The sequence below is a fragment of the Gymnoscopelus microlampas genome (assembly GCF_963454915.1).
Source record: "Gymnoscopelus microlampas genome assembly, chromosome: 11".
Taxonomy (NCBI): Eukaryota; Metazoa; Chordata; class Actinopteri; order Myctophiformes; family Myctophidae; genus Gymnoscopelus; species Gymnoscopelus microlampas.
The window spans coordinates 28,765,480-28,786,532 of record NC_139948.1 but is presented as its reverse complement, the minus strand read 5'-3'; the positions used below and the strand labels follow the sequence as shown (position 1 = coordinate 28,786,532).

Genomic DNA, 21,053 nt, shown 5'->3' with positions numbered 1-21,053 from the left:
AATAAACACACACGGACAACTTTGAGATCTCAGTATTTGACTTGCCGGACAGGGAGGTGCGCTGACAGAAGTCTAGTCACAACTGGTCTGCCCACCGACTCACACAAGCTTTATTACAACACAAGACATTAGGGTCGGCCCACAAAGTACTCAAAGTATCACATAGACAGGGCGGTACTTAGAAAGTACCCAAAGTAATAAGTACAAAAAGTAATCCATATCAGAGTATTCTCTCCCTGTCAGGTTAAGTACCAACAGGGGACTTGGAGAGTGGAGAACAGAGAGGAGATAACAGACCCTGTGGAATGGTCAACACCGTAACTCACATAGCCCATGTAGCCATAACATGACCACACAGTATTGCAAACTTGACACCTCGCCATTCCTCACTCCCAAGTCCTACCTACACACACATATTAAAATGAATATACTCATATATCAAATTAAATGAACACATTAACAAAATGAATACACATTAACCCAATTACTTTATGTCAGCATACTAAACTTAAAAATCGGTTCCTACAACTTCCTAAAACAACCTAACATTCATCTAGTTAGTTACTGCACTCTAGTGGAAGTTGTGAAAGGGATTTGCAGTAATACAACAGAAAATATAAAATCTGCTTGCCTGACAGATACTGTATTGTATCTTTGTCTGCAAACCTGCAGACTTGCAAACATCTTTTAATAAAATTCACACGTGTCTAAACGCTTAGACAATGCTATGCTGAAAGTGGCATTTGTTTAAAACAATTAAATGAAACTAATTAAAGTGAAGGTGATATAACCGTTGTTTTATGTACTTCCTTTAGGTTTATATTGCTAGGGTCAACGGGTGTGGCCTTGTTCATTTGATATGTTAGTGACATCATGAGAATTGTACCCTCAAGTTGACACCTACAGCAGTGAACTGTTACTCTACATAAATTAATTGGCTTCTCAAGAGAAAAGTGGGATCCAGAGGACATTGCTCCAAGATATTATTATTAATTTGATAAAACAACAGTGTCTGGTCTAAACATACTACCACTGCTTGCCTCTTTGGCAAGAAGCAGCCTTCAGACGCTGCAGGCTAGCAGGCCTAGCTTCGGGTTCAGGGTCTCTACACTATAGAATTCAGTTCTTGCAATCAAACTATGAGGAGAGCTGCCAGTAGCAACATACTTAGGCCAGAGGCAATATCTTCTGTGTTTGACTTCTCTGGCCACAGCACATGGTCAACTGTCAGACGTCACAGACCAATACAGTAGAGCCGGACTATCACATATACAGTACACCACAGGGAAAGGGCACAAAAAAACTAAATCCAGAACAAAATGGCATGGTTTTATGTCTGAATGTTCATTTAATGATATCATGACTATTTGACAGGTATGTTCAAATGTTATTTACCAGTGTTCTATAGCAGCTCATACTGATGACCTAAATCCTAAACCCGAATATCTCCCCCAGTTAAAGGGGAATTCCCCTTTAGGCTACACCTTTTATAGAACAAGCTGTGGTGGCAAACCCCTTTCATGCTAAAATCATGTCCTATCCCTCACCTTGTCATGACTTTGCACTGTACTGTCAAAGGAATTAAATACATCCAAAGCGTTGGCCAAAATGATGACTCATCCATTTGCAACTGGTGAAGTTGGGGATTACAGGACTTTCTCGTAGATGACCATGCAGCAAAGGAGTGCAGTATATTATATTATAAGTACTGTTTGGATTGGACTGTCGCCATGTTCTCATTGTTAAAACAACTCTATCCCACTCAGGCTTTGATGGCCGGTATTTCCGTCCCAGCTGGCCGCAATAATCCTTTAAAAAGAATATAATCAATCCTCTTCAAATCCCCCTTCTAAAGGTTGTCAGGCCGTTGGTGTCCGGACACTAATCATGTTAGTTTTCTTTATCTACAGAAATAGCTGTTGCATAGGCTTTCACAACAAGTTCCATCAAAGGGAATATTTAGCCTGCTTAGTCTGGAGATGTACAGCTCTACATACGGACTACTGTATTGTCTCTGATGAGATTGTATAGATCTTGTTTGAATAACCTACTGCATCTATTATGTTCTGTTAAGTTTGAATTCGCAGGATGTGAAATCAAACTGTACTGTATGGCTAGCTAACTTAATAATGATATTACATATTTAATTATTGGAATTTGGATTCCAATAATTAATAATAATGGATTGCAGTATGTGGAAGTGGCTTTTGATATACAATATTGTATTTCAGTGGTATCAGTGGGAAGATTTGGGGGGGGGTGGTGTTTGTTGTGATTAATGCAAACAATTTATTTTGCAATTTGCAAATCTGCTATTACTGTGCCTTTCCCTGAGAAAAAAAGTATTTTAGAAAACTGTTCATCTTGAAAAAGATTGAGCATTTTATACACTTTTGTGTTGAGTTCAATGCTCGGCTTGAATATGTGAAGCTCATTCATTTTAAGTCAAGGCAAGTATATTTGTATAGCACATTTCAACAACAAGACATTGTTATTGAAATGTGCAAGCCAGTATTCCTGGCATGGACTGTACTGACTCAAAACATGACATTTTACGGTGTTGGATGCTAAATATAACTGTACAGCACCTTGTACTAATTAACTTATCCATGATGTGCAATAGGTTCATATAGCTTAACCACTACATGCCCATGTAAAGGGGGAAGGATTTGCACCTAGGACAATGATACGATATAAAAAGGGCCTCTACAACAAGCCCAGCCAAATCAACTACCGTAGGTAAGTCTGCACTGCAGTCCCACAATGTATATGGTGACAGTGTCTGTCACAATGCAATGTATGTTATGTCATGGTAATGAGTAAGTGCATGTGTATTTGTAAGTGTTTTGTTGTTGTTGTTTACAAATTGATTATTAACCCACAGGTTTTGGACGATTCAAACAACAGACCACTTTGGTACTCTTGATATTTTGTGAAAAAGCCTGGTGCACTTTTAAGTAGGTGAGTTCAATCATGCCCGATACCACTATATACATTATATAAGAGAAGAAACTGAAAAAGATGATGATGATGATCATGATGATTATTCCATCTTTGACACAGGAAGATAAAATGAGCACAGACGGGGAACTGTCCATCTTCGGGCCAGCCGCCCAATTCCTGCGTAAGTCAGAGAAGGAGAGGATTGAGGCTCAGTCTCGTCCCTTTGACAGCAGGACGGCATGCTTCATCAGCGATGAGAAAGAGCTGTATGTGAAGGCAGAGGTCCAGAGCAAGGAGGACGGAAAAGTCACTGTCAAGACTCAGGATGACAGGGTAGGCCTGTGGTCTAGAAAAGCTTCAAGATAATCTGTAAAATCAAATAAGAAAGTAAGATTATTAGATCAATTTTGATCCCTGGGAGGGTCACGGCAACAGCAAAGAGGTGTTAATAAGTTATGGGGAGAAGTACAGAAATGAAATGGACAATATGATACTGATGCAGTCTGTAGTGGATGCAGACTGTTGGTTATTCATATTACCTGATTTACACGACAGAACGCTCATGATGTGCCTGATGTATACTTTCGCGCACCATGTCGTGCACCAGCGTGCAACTAATATAAATACTGCATGTGTATAGCATAATTATGCTATACATCAGTGGTTCTCAAAGTGGAGTCCAGCTGATCTTGTAGATCGGCTATTTTTGAAAATCTTTGAATAAATGTAAATGCATTTGAAAAAATTTACATAATAGACGATCATGTGTTTGTTTCCGTAGACAGTAACGGTGAAGGAGGACCAAGTCTTCCCCTTGAACCCACCCAAGTATGATAAAATTGAGGATATGGCCATGATGACCCACCTCCATGAGCCAGCGGTTCTGTTCAACCTCAAAGAGCGCTATTCAGCATGGATGATCTATGTAAGTCATTCAGGGAGTACTGGGCCAGTTGTACAGTTGATGGTTTGACTTAAACCAGAAGTAGGTACACTACTGAACTATATGACATGGCTTTTGTAAGGTAAAAGAAAAGTTAAATTGTCCCTGTACACTTGGGTGGGTGAAGTCAGTGATTTGCGTTTCTTATGATTGAGAAATGCACCTGCCTTTCCTGTATACATACACTTTAACCACACCTGTATACATACACTTTTACAAAAAATATATATATAATAATAATATTTCGAACATTCTCGATCTATAGTTCACAACATTTTATTTATTTATTTTTTCCTATATTGACATGGCCACGACCTGGGATGCCAGGGTTAAAGTGGTTAACTTTCCTTCCCCGTCACTAGACCTATTCTGGGCTGTTCTGTGTGACTGTGAACCCCTACAAATGGCTCCCAGTCTACAACCCAGAAGTTGTCCAGGCCTACCGAGGGAAGAAGAGGATGGAGGTTCCTCCTCACATCTTTGCCCTGTCTGATAATGCATATCAGCTCATGCTCACTGGTACGTCCTTACCGTTTTGGCTGTGTAGGTATTTTGGTTCAGTCACCATGTCACTACCTAATCTTTCTTTTGCCAGATCGTGAAAATCAGTCTATACTTATCACGTAAGTACAATTATGGTCGCTGTCAGGCAGAAACCTTGTATCTCCATATTTCATATAAATGTTCATTCTCTATACTGTATGTAACAGCCAACGGTTAAGTTGAAGTGTATTCTTTCATGCTTATAGTGGAGAATCTGGTGCAGGCAAGACTGTGAACACCAAACGGGTCATTCAGTACTTCGCGACAATCGCGACAGTGTCTGGAGACAAGAAAAAAGAGACGGCAAGCAAAATGAAGGTGGGCTCACTTCTTTTACCAGTCTGTGTTCTTGACATGACCGACACGGCTGACATCTGAATGAGTAGCAGTATGCAGCAAAGTCTGGAGTGTTAATTTAAGTCTGGAAAGTGGAAACTTAAGTTTACTGTGTATTGTTCTTGAACAGGGGACCCTGGAGGATCAAATCATCCAGGCCAACCCTCTGCTGGAGGCTTTTGGGAATGCCAAGACTGCGCGGAATGACAACTCTTCTCGCTTTGTAAGTCTGCATAAAATGTTATGATTGTACACTAAAATGTTTTTTTATTGACATTGGACAACATGGTCAGTAAGATGTGCTTTTGTTGAATAGGGTAAATTCATCCGAATACACTTTGGTACAAGTGGCAAACTGGCATCTTCAGATATTGAAACATGTAAGTTTTGCTTTCACGTAAATTGATCATCTCCATCCATGCTAATTGAAATACTCAATGTTGGCATGTTCTTATAACTTGTTAATACTGTATATTTTCTTGTGTCTTTGAAAGATCTGTTGGAGAAGTCCAGAGTGACATTTCAGTTGGGAGCTGAGAGGAGCTATCATATCTTTTATCAGCTTACTTGCAACAAGAAGCCTGAACTCATTGGTAATCTCTCTATCTGTCTGTCTGTCTCTCTCGCTCACAGGAATGGAGATTCAATTCACTTCTGACTTGATTTCGTTCATTTCAGATATGCTTCTCATCACCACCAACCCCTATGACTTTGCCTTTATCAGTCATGGGGAAATCACTGTGAAGAGTATAAATGATGCAGAGGAGTTGATGGCCACTGATGTGAGTTTGACTCAGTGAAATGTGCTGGAATGGTTGTCTGATATCTATAGCTCTTAATTCATCTACTTAACAAAACAGGAAGCCATTGATATTCTGGGCTTCACTGCTGATGAGAAATTGGGCATTTACAAGATGACTGGTGCAGTGATGCATTTTGGGAACATGAAGTTCAAACAGAAGCAGCGAGAGGAGCAGGCAGAACCTGATGGCACTGAGGGTGAAGTCTCTTTAACTTTTAATTTTGTCCCACTTCATTTACATCATAAATACAACCACCTGACCAAGTTGAGCACAAATGTGCTATACTATTCCACACATCAAGTGCTTTGTTATTAAGGATTACACTTGTTTTCTTTTATGTTTTCCACCATATTCAGAAGCTGATAAGGCAGCATATCTGATGGGCCTGAACTCTGCAGACCTGCTTAAAAATCTCTGTTGTCCTCGAGTTAAAGTTGGAAATGAGTACGTCACTAAAGGACAGAATGTTCAGCAGGTAAGAATGCAATGGTCAGTAGGGCTGCATAATTATATTATTAGCTAAAATGATAAATCCCAATTATATTTCTTAATATTATAATGACTATTTAAAAAAATGTTTTATGACTTTCTTAATGCCTTTACTGCATATTATTTGTATCAGTAACATATCATTGATCAAATGGTCTGCAATGGCCTCTGTGATTTTATTGTGCCTTTGTGAGCCTATGGAGATGTACTGTAGAGATGGGTTGTACAATGCTCTGGTCATTAACCCTTGAAAATGGTGATGAGATGAAATGTTGAAAATAACATTTTGAATGAATTGTCATGTTTCACAATTACATTCTTAAACATACATTAAAATCACAATTTTCAATTATTTTCAATTAATTGTGCAGCCCTAATGGCCAGAGTTGTTTCATGTTTCTTGCATTTGTTTATAACTGAAAACCTTCTTTAATTCTCTTCTCTTTCTAGGTGTACAACTCTGTTGGAGCCCTCGGTAAATCAGTCTATGAGAAGATGTTTTTGTGGATGGTTGTGCGAATCAACCAGCAGCTAGACACAAAACAGTCTAGACAGCACTTCATCGGCGTTCTGGACATCGCTGGCTTTGAAATATTTGATGTATGTGCTGAAATTTGCATGCACAGCTCATAATGTACCTGATGGCTTGATGAATAATGAATATGAATGCTGTATCATGCGTGCTTCCTCAGTTCAACACGCTGGAACAGCTGTGCATCAACTTCACGAATGAGAAACTGCAACAGTTTTTCAATCACACTATGTTTGTGTTGGAGCAAGAAGAATACAAGAAAGAGGGGATTGAATGGGAGTTCATTGACTTCGGCATGGACTTGGCTGCTTGCATTGAGCTTATTGAGAAGGTAGGTACATGGACTTGGCTGCCTGCATCGAGCTTATTGAGAAGGTATGTACTGTAGGTTAACGGTCACAGGCTGAGTGCTTTACAAATGGCAATGGTAAGTCAAATTAAAACTGAGCATTTAGATTTGTGCTTTTTTCTGATAATCAACCATTAAAACCAGGAAAGCATCTGTGTCATTTTAGATTTTTGTTGGCTATTCAAAAATAGCAGATGTACAAGCTCGCAGCGCGGCACACGCTGTGAGCTTGTAGATCTAATATTTTTAGATCTGCTATTTTAGATTTTTTTTCAACAAATCTTTAAAGTGTTTGAAAAATGGCAAATCATTTGTAATTACGAAAACGTTTGAGAACAATTGATTTAGAAGGTATCTGTAGAATCGGCCTCGGGTCTTAATAATGGGTTAATGATACACTCTTGTTCAAACAGCCGATGGGTATCTTCGCCATCCTTGAGGAGGAGTGCATGTTCCCAAAGGCATCAGACACTTCCTTCCAGAACAAACTCTACGACCAGCACCTTGGCAAGAACAGCTGCTTCTTGAAGCCCAAGCCTGTGAAAGGCAAGGCTGCAGAGGCACAGGCCCACTTCTCCCTGGTGCACTACGCTGGCACTGTGGACTACAACATCAGTGGCTGGCTGGAGAAGAACAAGGACCCGCTAAACGAGTCTGTTGTCCAGCTGTTCCAGAAGTCATCGGTCAAAATACTGGCCATGCTGTACGCTAGCTTCTCTGGAACAGATGGTAAATTAAGGGTTTTCCAGTCCTGCCTCTGATTTTCAATTATGAAGAATAAATCACATTTATAATTCTGAAATGTATCACTACACCAAGTGAATATTAATGGATACAATATAGGCAAATGAGTTTGAACACAATGAAATGAAACATGAAATACACAAAATCAAAACAATCGGTTCAAACAGTTAAGGTCACTCATGGACCACATTTGAGTTTTGATTGATTGAATACTTTATTAACAGTACAGGTAGTACAGTCAAAGGTTATGCCAAAAGGATGGGCTTGTTTCCATTGTGGTCCATTGTACTCAATTCATCAGTAAATGAGTAGAGTCTACAGATAACCCAGGCCGGCCAAGATCATTACAAGTTCATGGACTCAAAAGCAAAATTGGCCATTGTTTATCATTAGCATAAATAATGCACATCAAAACAAATGACTGAATTTGTTTTATTAATTGTTTTTCTGCAGAAGCAGCTGCAGGAGGTAGTGGGAGCAAGAAAGGGGCAAAGAAGAAGGGATCATCATTCCAGACAGTGTCAGCTCTGTTCAGGGTAATAGACCTTGATACCGTACATATTATGAACATTGCACATGCACTACGTTGAAATAAAGACAAAAGCTACAATAAAGCATGTTTGGAAAATAAGGAAAAACTAACTGAAATGACTGTTGAATGACTGAGTCTTTTTTTCTATTTTCCCAGGAGAACCTTGGCAAGCTCATGACCAATCTGAGAACCACTCATCCTCACTTTGTACGGTGTTTGATTCCAAATGAGTCAAAAACCCCAGGTCTGTTTGATAATCACCACAGTCAGATAAATCCATCTATCCCATTAAAATAACATGCATATGAGTGAATGTTTTTTTACTTTGTTGTAGGTATTATGGAAAACCATCTGGTTATCCACCAACTGCGCTGTAATGGTGTGCTGGAGGGCATCAGGATATGTAGAAAGGGATTTCCCAGCAGAATAGCCTACGCTGACTTCAAGCAGAGGTACTTTGGCATCTATAAATTCGTTAAATATCTGTCTGTCTGTCTGTCTTTCAAACATCTTGGGAACTGTTAATCCAATCGACTTCATGCTTGGGTGGGTGTACTGCTGAGGGCCCAAGGTGAGTTCACTGTCTGGTGTGAAGTCAATTGGATGAGCGGTTCTTGAGAATGCTGGAAGCAGCCATATAGTTCTATACCGGGTTCCACCATTCCGAATGGGCATGCGTTCCGAACCGCCACGCTGTCCAAATGGCCATTATTAGCCTGGGACCAGACGAATCTGCCAGAATGCACTAGTAGTACTTTTACATTTGATTATGCACTGTACTGAATAACAGTGGTTCTCAAACTTTTTTATGTCAAGGACCCACAAAATTATATTTATTTGGCTGCGGATCCCCCATCTAAAAAATATTTTGTGACAGGGATTTTTCAAAAATAGCAGATCTACAAGCTCATAGCGCTGTAGATCTGCTATTTTTGAATAGCCAAAGTATAAAATGTGGTTAAAGTACCCCCCCCCCAGGACCCCTGGGGGGTCCCCGGACCCCACTTTGAGAACCAATGCTGTATAACACTATGCCTGGTTTTAATGCCTGTATGACCCCTCCCTCAGGTACAGGATTCTCAATGCCAGTGCTGTTCCAGAGGGACAGTTCATGGACAACAGGAAAGCTGCAGAGAAACTCCTGGGCTCCATCGATGTGGATCACACCCAGTACAAGTTTGGAGACACCAAGGTTCTCATTTGTCTGAACCATTGACATCTGACCTGAACATGCAGCCTCGTTGGCGGCTGTACAGTAGTTAGAATTAGGAACCTCAGCTTTTACACTGTATTTCAAATAAACCGAGAAATCTGTCCAATGTTCTTTCAGATCTTTTTCAAAGCTGGTCTCCTTGGAACGTTGGAGGAGATGAGAGACGAGCGCCTGGCCAATGTGGTGACATCCACTCAGGCGCTATGCCGCGGCTATGTTGTCAGACTGGAATGCCAGAAGATGATGCTTAGAAAGTAAAGATAACTTACTGTTTTGAAATCAACATTGATATCACTGTACAGGTTGAACTCGGAGCAGAAACCCGTTCTGGTTCTACTTTATTAATTAGGGAGGCCATCTACACCATCCAGTACAACTTCCGTTCATTCATGAATGTCAAGCACTGGCCATGGATGAAGCTGTACTTCAAACTCAAGCCCCTTCTGAAAAGTGCAGAAGCAGAGAAGGAAATGGTCCAGATGAAGGAGGACTTCACCAAGGTCACGGACGATCTGGTCAAATCAGACAGCAGACGCAAAGAAATTGAGGAGAAGATGGTCTCCATTGTACAAGAGAAGAACGATCTTCTTCTTCAACTCCAGGCAGTAAGTAGTTCACCCACACATACAGCACACCTTCATACAGGCAGTAAGTCCACCCGGACAATAGTGACTTGATTTAAAGGTACTGTAGTGACACAGATGGTTGTAAAATCTTCTGGTTATTAAACCTTGTGTAGTGGAGAGGAGATGAGGGCTAAGGAGCAACAACTGACCAAATCAGATTAATTGCCAAGTTTCACAATCACATAATTGTGAAACATGAAATATATATATTTTTTTAGCGGTGCCAACCGCTCTATATCTGACTTTGTCTGTGTGTCCGTGTGTCTGTCCGGGTGTGTGTCTGTCTCATAAACAAATATTGATGACAACATCAATACTGGGCGCATCAAAGGCACCGCTTCCTTCACACAGGGTGTGATTTTTGAGTGGTGCCAACCACTCCTATATCTGACTTTGTCCGTGTGTCCGTCCGTATGTATGTATGTATGTCCAATAAACAAACATTGATGACAACATCAATACGGGGCTCATCAAAGGCACCACTCTCTTCACACAGGGTGTGATTTTTTTTTTTACAGTAGACAGAATGGTACTGTCCTCTATTGAGCTTTTCTGATTTCAATTTGTAAGACTAAGAATAGGAGCATTTTCCTAACCACTGAAATCCCATTCCGTCTATATTTCTTTGTATGACAAATGCAAAAATAGCCAACCTACAAGCTCACAACTCATTGCGATGCGACATGTTGAGAGCTTGTAAATAGACTATTTTCGCTATTATTTTGAAATCTTATTTTATTCAGAAAAGTGTGACAAATTTGACAAAATATTCGGACACCATTCCCTATGGTGTGGTTAAAGTTTTTTATTAGTTAAGTCTGACCAAAATAAGGGATAAAACACATCTCCATTGGCGATAAAAATGGGGGGGGATATCAAAAGCAGGGGCATGAACTCCCCCACCCAGCAAATCGAACCCTGAATATCTGCAATAAGAGCAATGTAATATCGGCACATTCTCCTATAACATTAGGAGTGTGACAACCTGCTGGATGCAGAGGAGAGATGTGAAGGACTCATCAAGAGCAAGATCCAGCTGGAGGCCAAGGTGAAGGAGGCGATGGAGAGAATGGAGGACGAGGACGAGGTGAACGCTGAGCTGACCGCCAAGAAGAGGAAGCTGGAGGATGAGTGCTCTGAGCTCAAGAAGGACATGGATGACCTGGAGATCACCTTGACCAAAGTGGAGAAGGAGAAGCATGCGGTGGAGAACAAGGTAGTACATACTTCAGTGATTCTCAGCCTTTTTTCATTTTTTCCCAAGACAAACTGGTGCAATAAGCCCAGTGGTTCTCAACCTTTTCAGGCAGTGACCCCCCCAAAATAATCATATTTGAAGTGGGCACCCCCCACCCTGATAAGCACTTGGATTGTATGAGTTGAGCTTGCGAGGCATTGTGAACTTGTAGATCGGCTATTTTCAAAAATAAATTATTTGACAATTTGGCCAATGTTTCACCAGTTTTTATAGTATAGTTTGTTGATTACTTTTGATGCAGTAATGGTCTTTTTCTTTTCTTTCTTTTTGAGGTATTAAAAAGGTCTCAAAAGTCCTTGAATTGTCACTTCACTGTCATCTGGGGACCCCTCAACTCCTACAATTCCAAGTGCTTGTCAGGGTTGGGGTCCCCAGTTCAAATATGATTACTTTAGCTCTGAGATTGTACAAATGGAACCAAATCCATTTGTTTACATATTTGTACACTCTCAGAGTCACAGACCTGTACAGGTCCATTTGGACCCCTGGCGGTCCCCAGACCTGATGTTGAGAACCAGTGCTATATGGACGTCCTTATGGAGAGCGACACTGACAGTGAAGGAGAACATGCTGTGGAGAGAAATACACTTTAGATGAGCGCTGCTATTTTTGGCATGGGACACTGTCCTGTACCGTATCTAAGTATATAGGCATTATGTATAGAGCCAGAGACATTGAGGGAGCAGCTGGGGATTCAGCAACTCCTTTAACCACTTAAACCCCATATGTGTAACCGGAGTCCCTCAAGGCTCAATACTAGTATAAATTCTGTTTTGGGTTATTGTGGGGAAAGCTTTCGCTGTTTTGGCTATTTTGTAAAATCTAGAAACATCTGGAACTAGAAAAAGTGCTCCTCGGAGCACAAGTCTAGAGATTTGCTAAATTAGACCTGCTGGTGGCGCTATAACAGGCCAATGTGAAAAGGGTGGCATTTCATCCTCGGCCTAGTGGGAATGGGCGTGCAAAATCTCACGGAAATCGCACACTGCGTTTATGATTTGAAGAATTTTGTAGGGATGTCCGATATTATCGGCCTCCCGATATTATCGGCCGATATTAGCATAAAAATTGATATCGGGAAAATATCGGTATCGGTTTTTGGAAAAAAAAATATATATATATATTTTTTTGCTTTATAAATAAGTTACAGGAGTTCTTACTGTATATGGTGTGTGTGATATGAAATTTGAGCTTACCCTAATCACAATAATCCCCGCATATATCGGTATCGGTTGATATCGGTATCGGTAATTAAGAGTTGGACAATATCGGTATATCGGTTATCGGTAAAAAAGCCAATATCGGACAACCCTAGAATTTTTTTCAAAAGGGACCTATCCTGCAAACTTTGGAAGCCAATGTTAGCCAAGTAGGATGGATTATGAAATATCGGACACATCCATCTTGATCACATGACTATAGAGATACTGTGTATCGATTTGCGTGATTTTTGGAAAGAATCTGAAGGAGTAAGAGCAAAAAATGTGTTTTACAAAACTCAGCCTCCTGGTGGCGCATAATGGCAAAGGCATAATGTGAAAAATGCAGGGCAAAGGTTTTTCCCTGGTCTCTAGGGAGTGTGCGTGCAAAGTTTCACACAGATCGGTGCAGTTATAGCTAAGAGCGTGAATCGGCCTGTTATAGCGCCACCATGAGGCTGATGTGAACGTTTTCAAGTGGCATTTCTTCCTGGGCCAAGTGGGAATCTCTGTGGAAAATTTCACGGAAATCGCATACTGCGTTCATGATTTGAGGCATTTTGTTCAAAATGACCCAATCCTGCAAACTTTGGAACGCAATTTTAGCCAATCATGATGGAATATGGAAAATCAGACAGATCCGTGTTGATCACATGGCTATAGAGATACTGTGTACTGTGTTTAAACAAAATCTGGAATAATTGTGGCACAAAATCTTTTCAGATGAGGGTGCGTGGCCTAATACATATACATTTGAGGGTCCTGGACATGACAATGTTTGAGAACCACTGCGTTAAGCCTCAGCGACCGTGTCTTTATAACTTCAGGTGAAGAATCTCACAGAAGAAATCCAGAGCCAGGAGGAAAACATCAGTAAACTGAGCAGAGAAAAGAAAGCTCTGCAGGAAGCTCATCAGCAGACACTGGATGACCTTCAGTCAGAGGAGGACAAGGTCAACTCACTGACCAAAGCCAATGCCAAGTTGGAACAACAGGTGGACGATGTGAGTTACATTTCAATTCAATTCAAATTGTTATTGCTCCCTAAAGGAGATTTGAACAGATACGGTTTACTATTTAAAAAAATGATAACAAAATCAGTACATTTCTTGGGTATCTATTACTTTTATATACGTCCTACGGTCCTATATATGGAAGGTGCAATTAATAAACAAATAATAACGTGTGTGTGTGTGTGTGTATGTGTATTTTGTAGTTGTAAGAGGGACTACTAATTTGGCTTAATCCTATCACCAACTGATAGTAAAATGATGGATGAACATTGGATCGCCATGTGAATTTCCACGTGTGAATTTGTTTTTAGGAAGTGATTTTCTTTTAATGTATGTTGTCATTGGTCTAAAGCAATGACTCTGCTCCATCTTTTTCAAACATTTACTCAGAATGTGCGAACATTTTGCCTTTTTAATATTTTAGGTGGAGGGTTCACTGGAGCAAGAGAAGAAGATCCGCATGGACCTTGAACGAGTGAAGAGAAAGCTTGAGGCTGATATGAAACTTGCTCATGAGTCCCTCATGGATCTGGAAAACGAAAAGCTTCAGCTGGACGAGAAGCTGAAAAAGTAAAAAGCCCAGGGTTGTATCGTGAAGAACCCAGGTTTCTATTGTAATAAATAGTTATTGAGTTATTTAGGCTCATATGTACAGTATGTATTGTATGTAAGGTTTCATTGGTGGTATTTTTTTGTTTTGACTGTCTTCCTTTTTATTCTACTTTACAGAAAAGACTTTGAGTTGTCACACCTGCAGAGCAAGGTTGAAGATGAACAAGTCCTTGGTGCACAGCTTCAGAAGAAAATAAAAGAACTTCAGGTGAGTCAGTGCTCTGGATTTCCCAAATGAATAACTTACTCTAGTTCCGATTGTTTAGTTATCATGGGGATTTCCATTATAAAATGACAGTAACTCCCGTGCACAGGCTCGGATTGAAGAGCTAGAGGAGGAAATTGAGGCTGAGCGTTCTGCTCGGGCGAAAGTCGAGAAGCAGAGGTCTGATCTCTCCAGGGAACTTGAGGAGATCAGTGAGAGGTTGGAGGAGGCCGGTGCAGCCACTGCAGCTCAGGTTGAGATGAACAAGAAGCGTGAAGTAGAGTTCCAGAAACTGCGCCGGGACCTTGAGGAATCTTCTCTGCGGCATGATGCCACGTCTGCCACTCTGCGAAAGAAACACGCAGACAGCGCAGCTGAGCTAGGAGAACAAATTGATAACCTCCAACGGGTCAAACAGAAACTGGAGAAAGAGAAGACTGAGTTAAAACTGGAAGTGGATGACTTGTCGAGCAACATGGAAGCCATTGCTAAATCAAAGGTCTGTTATAAGCATCATTACAGATCATGATTCATTGTGAACTTACTAGATTGTGTACTAAACTGAGTTTATATTTAGACTACACTGTATCCACTGTTAATGTGTCCAAATGGACCTGCATATTGATTATACAAATTTGCACAATTTGTAGGTTAATTTGGAGAAAATGTGCCGTTCACTTGAAGACCACCTGAATGAGGTGAAAACCAAAGAAGAGGACCATCAGAGACTGATAAACGACCTTTCAAGTCAGAAAGCTCGTCTACAGACAGAAAATGGTGAGAGTTTATTGAAAAAAAAAAGAAAAATCTAGTAATTAAGCAAACACACACACACACACACACACACACACACACACACACACACACACACACACACACACACACACACACACACACACAGAAAGCTTGGCTACAGACAGAAAACGGTGAGAGGTTATTGAGGAAGGGAAAAAAATCAATAAAGCAATTAGAAGCACATACGCACGCACACAAATACAATACATTTGTCATTTTTTTGCATGCCTCATCTAGGTGAGATGTCCCGCCAGCTGGAAGAAAAAGAATCTCTAATGTCACAGCTAACTCGTGGGAAACAAGCTTTCCTTCAACAGATTGAGGAATTAAAAAGACTTCTTGAGGAGGAAGTCAAGGTAAAGACACAAAAGGATAACCATCCCAATTGTGTTTCAGATATAAATCTATGAGTGTTTACACTTTTATCTGTTATTCTTTCAAAGGCAAAGAATGCCCTAGCTCACGGTTTGCAGTCAGCGCGTCATGACTGTGAGCTCTTAAGAGAACAGTACGAGGAGGAACAGGAGGCTAAAGCAGAGCTACAGCGCTGCCTGTCCAAGGCCAACGGTGAGGTGGCTCAGTGGAGAACCAAGTATGAGACTGATGCCATTCAGCGCACTGAGGAGCTTGAGGAGGCCAAGTAAGAATTATGTCAATGTAATTTTATGAAATGGCAAAATCTTAGGTGTGGAATTCCAACAGGACATACTGTATGCTCTCGCACAGGAAGAAGCTTGCATTGCGTCTTCAGGAAGCAGAGGAAGCTGTGGAGGCTGTAAACAGCAAGTGTTCTTCTCTTGAGAAGACTAAACAGCGGCTGCAGGGAGAGGTGGAGGACTTGATGATGGACATTGAAAGGTCAAATGCTACTGCTGCTGCCTTGGACAAGAAGCAAAGACATTTTGATAAGGTTTTTTTTTAATATACCATACTTGTCTTACGATGTCAAATGCCAATGCAGCAAGGTGTGCAAATTGTGAAATGGGAACGATGTTTGTGACAGCTTTGACAATTGTGGATTCTTCAGTTCATGATTGTGTGCTGAGAAATAACTGATGAAAAGAATAACCATGCTTCAGTTTATAGATGATATACTATTTACCCTGATTTCTGGAATCCATGAGATGTTTGCAGTTATTCCACTATACATGTACCTCTAGGTATTGGGGATTTGCAGTTATTCCACTATACATGTACCTCTAGGTATTGGTCGAGTGCAAGCAGAAGCATGAAGAGACTCAGGCAGAGCTGGAATCATCTTTGAAGGAGGTGCGTTCTACAGGCACTGAGAACTTTAAGATGAAGAATTCCTATGAGGAATCCCTGGAACATCTAGAGACACTCAAACGTGAAAACAAAAACCTGCAACGTATGTCATTGGCCTTTTCTGTAGTTAACACTGTACATGTCAAACATTACTGTTGCAAGAAAACCATTGGAAATATAAGGTCACATTTTCTTGTGTTTTCAGAGGAAATTATGGATCTCACTGAACATCTTGGAGAGACGGGCAAAACTATCCACGAGCTTGAGAAATCAAAGAAACAGGCTGAACAGGAGAAATTGGAGGCCCAGGCTGCACTGGACGAAGCAGAGGTGATGGCATTACACATTTGAAGAGGTCTAGTCCATTGTGTTGTTGAAAATAATTTAGGTTTTAACGTTGCTTCTCCGGTTGAAATCCTAGGCCTCCTTGGAGCATGAGGAGTCTAAGATCCTTCGCGTCCAGCTCGAGCTGAACCAAGTGAAGTCTGAAGTTGACAAGAAGATAGTTGAGAAGGATGAGGAAATTGAGCAGGTGAAGAGAAACAGCCAGAGAATCATCGACTCCATGCAGAGCAACTTGGATGCAGAGGTCAGGAGCAGAAACGACGCCCTGAGAGTGAAGAAGAAGATGGAGGGAGACCTGAATGAGATGGAGATCCAGCTGAGCCATGCTAACAGACAGGCTGCTGAGGCCCAGAAACAACTGAGAAACATACAGGTTCAGTTCAAGGTAAACTACGGTTACCGTAAGAGTAATAGACTTAATAAGTCTCTCCATTTTTGCTTGTTTTCAAGCTAAATACTGTAGATGATACAGTAATGATATTAACCCACAGAAACTCGGCCATGCATTTCAATTCTCTAGGATGCACAGCTTCACCTGGATGATGCCCTGAGAAGCAATGATGACATGAAAGAGCAGGTTGCAATGGCTGAGCGCAGGAGCACCCTGATGCTGGCTGAGATGGAAGAGCTCAGAGGAGCCCTGGAGCAGACAGAGAAGGGTCGCAAAGTGGCCGAGCAGGAGCTGTTGGATGCCAGCGAGAGAGCGCAGCTTCTTCACTCACAGGTTAGGTTCGAATTGCCCTTTAATTTATAGACACAAAATGTAATCCCCTTACACATACCACAACTGGTTTGAGTGTGTCCTCTGGAGTAATTGTGTAAATTGGTGTGCTCAATGTGCCCATGCCCAATTTTTTGGTTTTGTTTAGACTGAAGGCAAATCCGATTTGTTTTCTCAAATCTGACTGCCCACACTGTTATTTGCAAGTGATCAGATCGTGGACATCGTCAACCTATCTGCATTGGTTGGAAGGTAACAATGTAACTACTGTACTTAGGGCTGAGCAATACTCTGTCGTGTGACAGTGTCACTCGCTGAAAATAGACGATCTACAAGCTCATAACGCAGCTTGTCGATCGGCTATTGTCAGCAAGTGACAATAATGTCCCGAGGGTCCAGTCTGAGACACATCTTTAGAAATCAGATTTGAATTGGATGATTTTAAACCACCTACTGTTGGAATGTTGTTCAAATCTGTTTTTCTGTTCAGACTTGATCAAAGCCAATCAGATTCCAGTCTTAATAGGTCATAAATCGGATTTGTGCTGCCAGCCTGAACATAGCCTTTGACCTCCAGCCGCTCTTATCTCTGCCACCTCTAATTTTCTATCTCTTCTAGAATACCAGCCTGATAAACAGCCGGAAGAAGTTGGAGTCCGATTTGACCCAGGTTCAGGGTGAGATGGAGGACAGCGTCCAAGAGGCCAGAAATGCTGAAGAGAAAGCTAAAAAAGCCATCACAGATGTAAGCATGTTTATTATCTCATTAAAGAGTCTATACCTGGTAAGAGTGCATACCACATAAATAAGGCCATAGTCTGTCTTGCAGCTGGCCCGGGTTTGAATCTGACCCAAGGTCTTTGCTGCATGTCGTTCCATCTCTCTCCCCTCACCTTTCCTGTCTCTCTCCCACTGTCACTATCAAATAAATAAAGCAGAAATACCAAACAATATACTTAACAAAGAGTCTATACTTACGTTGTATTTGTATATTTTAATAAAACCTGTTTACATTTATCAGGCTGCCATGATGGCAGAGGAGCTGAAGAAAGAACAAGACACTAGCGCTCACTTGGAGAGAATGAAGAAAAACTTGGAGGCCTCAGTGAAGGACTTGCAGCAGCGTCTCGATGAAGCTGAGAGCCTTGCCATGAAAGGTGGAAAGAAGCAACTCCAGAAACTGGAATCAAGGGTATTGTATGGGGGGGGCGGGTATTAGAATTTCAGGCCATCAGGCTGAGGTTGTGAGCCACTCTGCTACATGAACATAGTTGTTTTTCCCCCATAAAAGTCACTAGCAGGGATAGCAGCATGACTAGATCTATTCACTGTTAAGCCTGATTCATACTTAGTTGCGCACTTCTGTCGTGCGCCAAAAATAGCCGATCTACAAGCTCACACCGCATCGATACGCTGTGAGCTTGTAGATCTGTTATTTGTTGTGCGCAACACCAGTGAATTAAGCACTAACCACCACCATGCTATTTGTCAATCTTTTGGAATCTGATTATTAATTAGACAAAATGTATTTGTTCTAGAAGAGTGATTTCATCACGAGTCTCACCACCAGTGGATTACTGCTGTACAGACATGTGATCAGGGTGCACCGGTGTGATGGGTGTCGTTAGGGTGAATTACTGTAAGTCAACATGTTACAATGGTATCATTAATGTGTTCCAGGTGCGGGAGCTTGAGAATGAGCTTGAAGCAGAGCAGAGACATGGATCTGATGCTGTGAAAGGGGTGCGCAAATTTGAGCGTCGGATCAAAGAGCTAACCTATCAGGTATCTCACACTATGCAAACTGTGTGAACAGCATGAAGTGGTCCTTAATTACTTATTTTGGAATTACAAGAACTTTTCTGTTTTTATTTTTATTTTTCAAATATTTGCTCCTGCAATAATTGAAAACCAGTCTGAGGAAGATAAAAAGAACCTCACAAGACTTCAAGAGTTGGTGGACAAGCTGCAGTCGAAGATAAAAGTGTTAAAGAGACAGGCTGAAGAGGCTGTGAGTATTTTTGCCGCTAATCCTCAGCTTAGAATATTATTTAAATTCACATAAAGAAAGTACATGCAATTTATGGATCCTGCGGGGAGAATTCAGTCAGCAGCCAATATTCATAAAGGTGGATAAAAATATGTCTATAAAAGGACAGTTAATGAACAAGCATGATCAGTGTACTGTAGCTAGGTACAAACAGTCAGTGTGCTTAGAGATGGCACACATTATACAGCATAATCAGTCATACGGTATACAATAGTAGTATTAGTGAGTTTATATCATGTTTAATATATTACTGTATCTACAATAGTGAAATATCAAGGAGTAAAGCCTTGTCATCATAAGCATTTTAATTCAGTTGTATGTGATCTAGGAGGAACAAGCAAACACCCATCTAACTAAGTTGAGGAGGGTTCAGCATGAGCTGGAGGAGGCTGTAGAACGTGCTGACATTGCAGAGTCCCAGGTTAATAAGATGAGGGTCAAGAGTCGTGACATGGGCAAGGTGAGTCATCAACCCCCACCCCCCCCTGCGGATCCCCGGACCCCATTTTGAGAACCCCTGTTTTAGAGAGTAGGAGCGTGTCAATTGAATGTAAAGAAACTCAGAGATTTTCATGAGGTTTGCTATAATATTTTAATCGCAAAACAAATATCTTTTACTGTACAAAGTAAGAGGCAGTTTAGTGGGAGCTATTTTCGTTTTGATTTTTCTTTCAGTATGAAATGGCATTCATTTAAATGCTTTCTCTGGTAGATAAAGTTTGGCTTTCAGTGTTTTATTTTTATTTTATTTCTCTAAACAGGGAAAGGACAGTGGTGAATAGTGGTGCCTGGCTGGCACAACGAAGATAAGGTGTGCTGATGTGTGATTATCTAGTATGCAACATACTCTTAACCAAATATCTCTTCTTTTCTTCAGTAAAAAGTGAGGATAAATAATTACAAAGGGGTATTCTGAAATGTATTATTATGTAGTAGTGGATGTATGTTGCCATGATTTAAATAAAACTGAAAAAGACAACCCTTTCTTGATTCATTGTATTGTTTGGAAAAACATATTTATTGCATTGCTGGGATGCAAGAAGCATTCTACTTCTACAGTATTAGTCGATAGAAGACATGCAAGTATTACATCATTTTAAATGCCACTTAATTACTCCACAAAAAAAGCAATATTGTTCATCACTTTTATTGATATCCTTAATAAACATCATGCATAATCCACTTTGTCAATGGAATGAGTTAATTGGTGTCATTTAATTTGGAGACAGGAATATAGTTATTACATAATCATAAGGGACCATTTCACACTGTTTTACAGTGTTCATGTGGTTATTTATCAAACATTGTAATATGTGTTAGTCATTGTTCTTTGGTAGCTATTATTGCCACTATACATCACTTTAGTACATCATTTTAGAATGATTTCTGCAGAAGTTACAGTGCTATGTACTGCAAGTAACATGCTGCACAGGTGAATTATTTTGAATAGAGGTGTTTCTATGGACAGGGATGTTAACCACTTTCAACCTGATGTGTCTACTTTGGGCATGTTGTTATAGGTGAAAGGTTTCAAAG

At 40.7% G+C, this 21,053-nt stretch overlaps 1 protein-coding gene across 1 annotated transcript; it reads left to right on the top strand.

Moving 5' to 3' along the window:
* Positions 1-2,898: 2,898 nt before the first annotated feature.
* Positions 2,899-20,406, top strand: LOC311055218 (myosin heavy chain, fast skeletal muscle-like). Its single transcript, XM_084071340.1, has 40 exons — positions 2,899-2,961; positions 3,064-3,276; positions 3,725-3,868; positions 4,249-4,405; positions 4,482-4,509; positions 4,636-4,747; positions 4,896-4,988; positions 5,082-5,145; positions 5,260-5,358; positions 5,444-5,547; positions 5,626-5,764; positions 5,925-6,043; positions 6,508-6,657; positions 6,750-6,920; positions 7,352-7,667; positions 8,142-8,218; positions 8,371-8,458; positions 8,549-8,666; positions 9,283-9,406; positions 9,545-9,681; positions 9,777-10,032; positions 11,027-11,269; positions 13,338-13,514; positions 13,948-14,093; positions 14,253-14,343; positions 14,450-14,839; positions 14,991-15,117; positions 15,373-15,491; positions 15,579-15,775; positions 15,862-16,045; positions 16,339-16,504; positions 16,607-16,731; positions 16,823-17,131; positions 17,267-17,470; positions 18,087-18,212; positions 18,489-18,659; positions 19,148-19,252; positions 19,383-19,478; positions 19,846-19,977; positions 20,279-20,406. The coding sequence occupies exons 2-40, from the start codon at positions 3,073-3,075 to the stop codon at positions 20,297-20,299; spliced, it is 5,829 nt and encodes a 1,942-aa protein (XP_083927466.1). The 5' UTR covers positions 2,899-2,961; positions 3,064-3,072; the 3' UTR covers positions 20,300-20,406.
* Positions 20,407-21,053: the final 647 nt, after the last annotated feature.

Bases quoted from the DNA above. Each gene is read 5' to 3' on its own strand.
- LOC311055218 (XM_084071340.1), top strand. From the start codon at position 3,073: ATGAGCACAGACGGGGAACTGTCCATCTTCGGGCCAGCCGCCCAATTC. The intron at 3,277-3,724 runs GTAGGCCTGTGG...TTGTTTCCGTAG, and splicing joins TCAAGACTCAGGATGACAGG to ACAGTAACGGTGAAGGAGGA. The intron at 9,407-9,544 runs GTTCTCATTTGT...ATGTTCTTTCAG, and splicing joins ACAAGTTTGGAGACACCAAG to ATCTTTTTCAAAGCTGGTCT.